The 9010-nt window shown below is 33.6% G+C and overlaps 1 protein-coding gene across 1 annotated transcript; it reads right to left on the bottom strand.

Moving 5' to 3' along the window:
- Positions 1 to 5769: 5769 nt before the first annotated feature.
- On the bottom strand, positions 5770 to 7869 carry LOC141678959 (uncharacterized). The gene is made up of 5 exons (XM_074485423.1): positions 7592 to 7869; positions 7264 to 7511; positions 6635 to 6862; positions 6360 to 6551; positions 5770 to 6209 (listed from the first exon to the last, which is right to left on the bottom strand). The coding sequence occupies exons 2-5, from the start codon at positions 7468 to 7470 to the stop codon at positions 6165 to 6167; spliced, it is 672 nt and encodes a 223-aa protein (XP_074341524.1). The 5' UTR covers positions 7471 to 7511; positions 7592 to 7869; the 3' UTR covers positions 5770 to 6164.
- Positions 7870 to 9010: the final 1141 nt, after the last annotated feature.

The raw sequence follows: 9010 nt of genomic DNA, 5'->3' as shown, positions 1-9010 counted from the left end.
CTAATCCAAAGCACTTGAGCACAACAACTTCCTGCAGCTATGTATTCAGCTTCAGCTGTAGAAGTTGATACAGATTATTGTTTCTTGCTATACCAAGATACAAATCTTTGTACAAGAAATTGACAGCTTCCACTGGTACTCTTTCGGTCAACCCTGCATCCAGCAAAATCTGTATCCGTGTAACCAACAGCTTCAAAACTAGTTCCCTTTGGATACCATAATCCCAAGTTTGGAGTTCCCTTCAAGTATCTGAAAATCCTCTTTACAGCCATCAAATGCGATTCTTTTGGATTGGCTTGAAATCTTGCACATAGACATGTTGCAAACATGATGTCTGGTCTACTTGTTGTTAAATAAAGCAATGATCCAATCATCCCTCTATAGCTTGAGATATCTACACTCTTGCCCTTCTTATCTTCATCCAACTTTGTTGCAGTAGACATATGTGTAGATGTAGGCGAACAATCAACCATTCCAAACTTTTTCAATAGATCCTTGACATATTTAGTTTGGCTGATGAAGATACCATTACTTCTTTGATTGACTTGAAGTCCAAGGAAGTAACACAGTTCCCCCATCATAGTCATTTTATATTCGCTTTGCATAAGCTTGGAGAATCTTTGGCAAAACTTCTCATTAGTAGAACCAAAGATGATATCATCCATATAAACCTGAACTAGGATCATATCTTCACCATATTTCTTGTAGAAGAGAGTCTTGTCTATGGCTCCTCTAGTAAAATCATGCTTCAGTAGGAAATATGATAGTGTGTTATACCAGGCTCTAGGTGCCTGTTTTAGTCTATATAGAGCCTTGAGTAACTTGTACACAAAATTTAGAAATTTGAGATCTTCAAAGCAGGTGGCTGTTGCACATAAACTTCTTCTTCTAGCTCACCATTCAGAAAGGCACTTTTGACATCCATTTGATACACTTTGAAGTTTGAATGTGCAGCAAATGCTAGGAAAATTCTAATAGCTTCAAGTCTTACAACTAGAGCAAAAGTTTCATCATAATCAATTCCTTATTCTTGTGAGTAGCCTTTTACAACTAACCTTGCTTTGTTTCTAGTAACTATACCATTTTCATCCATCTTGTTCCTGAACACCCATTTTATTTCAATAAGCTTCTATTCTTTGGTGGATGAACTAATTTCCAGACCTTGCTTCTTTCAAACTGATTCAGTTCTTCCTGCATGGCAGATATCCAGTCATGAAAGAACATCTTCGATTAAATATTTATTTTGGTATTTGCATAATTTAACATAAAATTTAAAACACGTATATCCTCTCCAACTAGACATGAATTTAATTGACATAATCAAAAGTGAAAAGCCATATCTAACAAAATATTTTCAAAAATATTTTTCAAAATGTATTTATATTTTAAATATAAATACAAGAGATATTCCAATTTGCTGAAAATCAAAATACATATATTTTAAAGGAATATACTCCAAAGCAATGAGATCGTAAAAGAACTATTGGAAATATGATTTTTCTTAGGCTCTCTTGCAATATTAATAAGACAACAAGTTTGAAAAAGGAATATCAGAACTTGGATATTCTTTAGAAGGCTCATGCTAAATTTATTTCAAAATAGATGGTTTTAAAAGGGATAAAATATATATCTTTCACTCCATAAAATATTTATAAATCCAAAGATATATCTTTACACTATTATAAATTAATATTTGATAAAGGAATATTAATATCTCATTTTATCCCCCTCCTCATATTTTTTTAAAGTAATTTTCTCTTGTATCTCAAAAATATTATTTATCGGAGAAAAATACTTTTAAATATTTAAAAAATATTTTCCACACTCTCAAATATTATATTTGAGGAAATATATTCCAAGTATTTATTTTAGCCCAAACTGAGCCAACAGGGTCTATCTGCTTTCATAAAAGATCGTTCATATTTTATTTGGAACCGAACCCTGTTTTAGTCATTGTAAATCCAAATAAAATACTTCCACTTGCTATAAAATCTTGAAACTTAAGATTTGACACTTAAATGGTATTTTCTATGCATGGTTAAAGTTTTGTAATTTTTAAAGAAATTTTGTCCGATGTGATTTTTTTGGGTGTTGACCAAGACTTTGACCAAGCGTTTGACCGAGCGTTTGACCAAGCTACCTTTGACCAAAATTGACCAAAACTTTCAGATCATCATTTTATGATATTTAGGTAATTATCATATTTTTGGTTGTATTTATTAAAGGGTTTACAAAGTCGTTATATTTAATGGTGCTAATTACTTAATTAACTAAGTAATTAATGATTAATTTAAAAAGCTAAAATCCATTATTATATAATTAATAGTTGCTGGAATTTTTCTTATTTGTCCTATATGCAAGTTGTAAACTAACATACCTTATCCTCCATGTCATCAATCCACACCACTCTCTTCATCCATCATTCAATTTAACTCAATCTCAACCACTCCCTTCAACTAACTCCTTCTATAAATAAACACCCACCCCCCCCCCACCATTTTTTACAAAACCTAAGAGCTAAATAATTTCTGGGAATTTTCAAGAAGTATTCTCTCTAAACACTCTCTAATATCCAAACCCAAATACTTCATCCCAAAAACCTCTCTCTTACAAATATATCATATATTTAAGGTTTTTGATCTTCAAGCTTAGTTCCTCCAACCAAGCTCTATTGTCCCAAGAAAAGCTCATCCATACCACTTTTTTGCCTCTCGAAGGGCTGCCCAAGTTCGACCAACAAGCCAAAATCCGGCCGAACCTCCGGCGAATTTTTCCGGCGAACTTTTACGTTCATCTCTTAAAAGTACTGGTAAACCTCTTAGCTTCCATCCGAGTCTTAACCGACCACTCTTAATATTCATATAAGAAGCTTAGTAATATCTTCTCTTCATCTCTACAAGCTCTTATATAGAATAACTTAAAACAAATCCGTACAAGGATTATTTTCTACAAATTATACACTTCTAAGCACGAAGTGATAATTTCAACAATGCTTGGTTTATATTCCTACCTAGCACCTTTAGTGTTTCGTGGGAATTAAATTACAAATCTAGCATTTTATTCTTTAAACTTAAACGCACTTATTCTGGCCATATATTGATATATTTGTTATATTTGTTTAACAAGACTTAAGCGACTTCCCTTACTAACACCTTTAGTGTTCCGTGGGAAAAACTTAAGGCTTATATTATATGTCTCTATATATACATATTTATTATATTTATTTACAAGATTTAAGTGAATTCCTTTACCAGCACCTCTGGTGTTTCGTGGGAAAATCTTAAAGCTTTTAAGTAAATATAAGTATATATATAATCGTATAAGAATTAAGCGACTTCCATTACTAGCACCTTTAGTGTTTCGTGGGAAAAACTTAAAGCTTATATTGTATTATACATATACACATATAAATTGTGCTAATATAATTCAAACTCTTCTTTTATATTGTTTTGATATATTGTGTTTAAATTACACACCTTTTATTTTCTCGACCAAATATTTTATAAGTGCAAATAGTTAAAGAATAAGTGTAACGTTCTTGATTTATAAAAGTCTACACACAAATATATTAAACGAGAAATTATTTTATCAAAGATCCGAAAGCTATAACTCTTCACCAAGGACTTGATATATTTATTACTTCGGAAATAAGATATATTATTCGAAATAAAGTAATATCAAGTATACTTTAACATTCACTTAATCTAAAGAAAAATATACATTAATATTCTTTTAAGAATATTTGTTAGTCATCCGGTCTAGTTAAGTGTATTACTAGTCCAAACTCTTTTATTCTATAACGGGTATTGTTTCGTAGATATTGTCTTCTTCGTTTTGCAGTGAGGTGAAGTATAGTGAGGTGATTCTCGTTCTAAGACCCAAGTCCTAGACGTACTAACGGAGAGTTAGTAGTCTTCGCACCGTGAGGAAGAGGAAAGACCCAAGACCAAATACTGAGATCCAAGACCGGCAAAAGCTTAGAAGGACAAAGACTACACCAAGGGTTCTACATCAACTTTGAAGAAATAACAGGATGTTATTGTCTAAGATAGGTTGTGTAGGTTTGCACATTTATTTTGAGGTGGTAACCCAGAATTATGCACCAATACAAGTATCTGTGGGGTTGTAAAGGCTTCTCCACCTACGTAAGGAGCAAGGTTATTTTAAGGAAAAACTCTGGTCCTGGAGAGGAGCTCGGGGACTGGACGTAGGGGTGAGCGAATCTATTAGAGGTTGTGCCATCGCGAACCAGGATAAATCTCTTGTGTGATATTTTCTTGCCTGTCTTTTATTTCCGCATATATAATCTGTATCGGTAAAATATTTAAAACGGGATAAATATTTTTAAAACGCCATAATAATTTTTAAATTGGTAATTAAGCTATTTAACCCCCCTTCTAGCTTAAAATAGCCCTTTTACGGGACCTAACAAGTCAGGATCCAGAAGAGCTTCATCAATTTTTTTAGGTTCTATTTGAGACAGAAAACATCCATGTAGGTACTCATTAGCAGTTGCACTCCTAGTCCTCACACCAGCAGTAGGATCACCAATAATTGCATCTCTAGTGTGACTCCTATCCCACTTCCTTGTATGAGTTTGTTGACTTGTGTCTTCATTATTTTCTTCATTGTTGGTATGACTACTGGATCCTTCTTCTCTTTTTCCCCTTGAATTTGTGCTCTCAAATTCAGGTGTTTGAGATGAGTTTCCATTTTCATGATTTTCTTGTTGAGTAGTTTCTTCATTTAATGTCTGTTGTGCATCAACTTTATCTTCTCCATCAGAGTCACTATCAATGTTGAGATTTTCAAATGCCAGGGCTTCAGCTTCATTATCATCAAGGCATTTCAAGCCTGGACATTTGTCATCATCAAAGGTCACATCCGTGCTCTCCATAATCTTCTTTTGATCAATCACATAAACTTTGTAGGCTGTTCTTTCCAGTGAATATCCCAGAAAAATTGCTTCAAAAACCTTTGAGTCAAATTTTCCCACATATTCAGGGTTGTCTTTCAAAATCTAACACTTGCTTCCAAACGCATGAAGATGATTTACAGTAGGCTTCCTCTTAGACATGATTGAGTAGGGTGACTTGCCATGTGCCTTGTTAATGAGATATCTGTTCTGAGTGTAACAAGCAGTGTTAACAGCCTCTTCTCAGAAACTTGTTGGCAACTTGGCACCTTGCAGCATTGTCCTGGCAGCTTCAACCAATGTTCTATTCTTTCTCTCAACTACTCCATTTTCACTACAAGAAAATTAGCGTTTACCTACCAATTTTATATGTAGGTAAAAATACTGTATTTGTAGGTAAAGAATATTTACCTACTAATAAATTATTGGTATCGAGTGGTAGGTAAAAGTTTGTAGAGAAAGACCATTTACCTACATTTATATATATTGGTAAGCAAAGCATTATGGGTACATGTCATCAGCTGATGTGTTCATGGCCCACCTCATGACTAGGATGGTCTATGTGGCGCCTTGTTGTCATGTCACATGGCGCCTCATCAATGAGTGACATGGCATCTTGTCATGATTCATGTGAAGCATTGTCATCATCCACGTGGCGCCTCGTAAATGGCCATCTGGCACCTCTCTCTTTTTTCCCAGATATGCAACATGACGTTTTATATAAAAGCCATGTGGTGCAATATTATTTTTCGAGTTTTAGCTATTTTAATATAATTCGATGTATTGTTTATTAATTTTTTATGCCTATATACATTTTTCTTTATTAACTAGCTAAAAAATTATAATCACAATAATACTGAAAACAAATTTTATAAATATTCAACAAATAGTGAAGTGAAAAACATAAAACCTAAATAGTAAAATGAGCAACATAAATTTAAAAGTTCAAGTGATACTTAAAAAAATCTAAAAATCATCATGAGCTTTCCATACGAGCATCAGGTACTTCATCGGTTGGAGATTTTGCTGTTTGTGGCATACGATTGTTCTTATGTAAAATGTCAACAACGTTAGCAAGAAGGCCTTTGGCTTCGGTAAGTTGTTCAACTATCTCTTGATAGGTTGGTTGGGTGGGCTGAGTACTAGTTTTATTAGATGATTTAGCAAATTTGCTTCTAGCAGAACGTCCCCATCCTCGCAAGTGTACAGATTGACGTCCAAGTACCATTTCCAATATTTATTTGTCTGGCTATTCTTCTGGTGAATATGCTTCTCTTAGATTCATCATGTCGTCCTAATAACATTAAATTTATATTATTTATTATAAAAATTGAATAGGAAAGTATAAAACATTTTGTTAAACAAAATACTTGGAGTAAGAATGATAAAACATTTTTAGTAAGTATCATAATCTATGAGTTAAAAACTAGATAAAACTACTTACATATAACTTCTCAAGTTTTGGCCCGGTCCATCCATTTTTGTCATAATGATTTTGACGCCAAGTCTCAATTTGTCCAGTTGAAGAGTTTAATTCCATTTCGCGTCGAATATGATGTCGCACAGTTGAAACTGACCCATTTTTAGAATTCCACTTCTTTTTAGATTGATTGATGGTATTCTTTAAAGCCCTTTCCTGATATGAAAATTGAATAAAAAATTATTGCTAAAGCATCTAACAAAGCTATAGAATGATTATTTTTACAAAATAAAAGTTACCTGAAATTGAGTTGAACTCCAGCAATCACATAGCATTTCCCACTCTTCCTGTTGGTCTTCTTTGAAGTCCGGATGTCGCTTTCTTTTAGCTGTCAATAAATCAGTTCTTCCCCCATTGGCTTTGAAATATGAATGTAATTTGTATTTATAATTCTTCCAGGCTCTCCACATTTGCTCATCGATACAGAGTTTAGTTGTCTCATCATGTAAGCCAATGTCAAAATTCTCCTGTAAACAAAAAAAGTCAATGATTTAAACATTTTAGTGTGAATCAATGTTACATAAATATGTACTAGAAAAATGCTAACTGGATATAAGAGAAATCAACATGTATTCATTTCAATATTAGACATTATCAATATGACTAGCCAGTGTGTGTCACATAAAAATATTCCTAATACATGTCCTGCTAATTAAGTAGGATAATTAACTAGAAGAACTAGAAAACACTAGAAAAATAATTATACTTATTTGTAAACTTTAGAATTTGAAGTCATCATCTGTTAGCAAGTAACAAGCTCATACGCAATTCATAATCTCCTATAATAAATAAATTAAAGTGAAATAAAAAGAAACACAAACCTATATGTTCAGATAGAGTATTAAATAGCTACTGTAAAAGAATATACCTGAAGATAGCTTCGCAATGGCGCTCTAACATGCTCTGGGACTAGTCTCCAGTCTTTATAAGAAAATGTAGCATGATTACGAACGATGAATCCGATCTCATTATTAAACCTCTCAGCATTCAAACATATTGGTTGCCTACAATTTGCATCAAAAGTTACCGACAGCTTTCCTGTTGACGCTGCTCTAGCCATCTTCGAAGTCGTCATGCCACGACTTGCTTTACGTGGGTTGTGCCTTACATTTTGATCTACATAGATATTTCATAATAAGCAATAACCTATATATTATTTATATTACACAAAAAACTACCAGAAGAAATATGAGTACCATTTAGTTCTTCACCGTGTACATTAGATGCCTCGTGTTGTTCGGTCTGTGCACTTGAGGGTATGCTAGGTCCAATACGTTCACCTTTAAAGATAGGTTGTGCAGATGATCCAACTTGTTGGCTATGAACACTTGATCGAGTTGTGCGACGAGAAACTTGTGGATTTTTAGGAGCAGAACCATTGATGAATTCTATTTCTGCGACCCAAGCACCGGTATCATTGGTTGGCAATTCTTGCTCTCTGGGCAGAGTACGTCAACTTTTTCTACTTCCCGGTGGCATGATATGCTATATATTTAGAATAAGTTAATACATATTTTGAGAGAGATTAGAAAATAAAAAAATGGAATGATAGTTTACCTGAGAGAGCAGTTCTAAAGGTTAAAATGTGAATGAAACACAGCTACGGCCCACGTGATAGAACGTGTTGAGTAACCAGCTCATCTAAAACCTTAAGGTGTTAGAGGAAGGCCCCAATAGGATCATATATTTAACACTCCCCCTCACTCGAAAGCCCATTTATGGGTAGAAGAGTGGAACACTGGCGCCCATCTTTCGGGCATTAATTGCCTTTAGTGTCCACATTAAATTGTGAGAATGTTGGGGGTGGCTGGGAATCGAACCTTAGTACTCCCGCCAGCCTAAGCTCTGATACCATATTGAGTAACCATCTCATCTAAAACCTTAAGGTATCAATTGCCTTTAGTTGGTATCAGAGCTTAGGCTGGCGGAAAACTAAGGTTCGATTCCCAGCCACCCCCAACATTCTCACAATTTAATGTGGATACTAAAGGCAATTAATTCCCCAAAGATGAGAGCCGGTGTTCCACTCTTCGACCCATAAATGGGCTTTCGAGTGAGGGGGAGTGTTAAATATATGATCTTATTGGGGCCTTCCTCTAACACCTTAAGGTTTTAGATGAGCCGGTTACTCAACAGAACGTGGAATATATATTTGAGGAGAAGTGATAAACGTTATCAGAACTCTATGTTTGATGTTAACTGATATAGGTAAACATGTGCCGCATAAATAGTTGCTTAGCTTGATCTAAAATGATGATAAAAAGTGGGGTGAAAGTTGTGCGCCAAACTAAATTTGTTTCCCGCTTTGATAAACTTTTTCCCTGTTTGATATACAAGAGGCAAACATAAATAGATTTTTTTAAAGTAGTTGGAACCCAAAATTGAGATATTTTGACAATTTTTTGAATAATTTAATATTTTTTATCTTATTGTTGAAATTATATTTAATTTTTGAATTTAAATTTCGTATTTAGTTTGTAATTGTTTTGGAATAATATTATTTATTATTTGATTGATTCTGGTTGATTGATTTTGGTTGATTGATTTATTTTCTTATTCATCTTTAATTATTTTGATTGTTTAAATAAATTTGGAAGAATGTATTGTTAAATAAA

The sequence above is a fragment of the Apium graveolens genome, chromosome 8, assembly GCF_009905375.1.
Source record: "Apium graveolens cultivar Ventura chromosome 8, ASM990537v1, whole genome shotgun sequence".
Classification (NCBI taxonomy): domain Eukaryota; kingdom Viridiplantae; phylum Streptophyta; class Magnoliopsida; order Apiales; family Apiaceae; genus Apium; species Apium graveolens.
Note: the sequence above shows the minus strand (reverse complement) of the source record. Positions and strands in the feature narration are given on the sequence as shown.

What these genes read in the sequence shown, in the direction of transcription:
- LOC141678959 (XM_074485423.1), bottom strand. Translation starts at nt 7,470, where the DNA reads ATGACGACTTCGAAGATGGCTAGAGCAGCGTCAACAGGAAAGCTGTCG. An exon ending in GGAGTTCAACTCAATTTCAG is followed by an intron (nt 6,552 to 6,634) that starts GTAACTTTTATT and finishes TTTTCATATCAG; the next exon opens with GAAAGGGCTTTAAAGAATAC. An exon ending in CAAAACTTGAGAAGTTATAT is followed by an intron (nt 6,210 to 6,359) that starts GTAAGTAGTTTT and finishes TAATGTTATTAG; the next exon opens with GACGACATGATGAATCTAAG.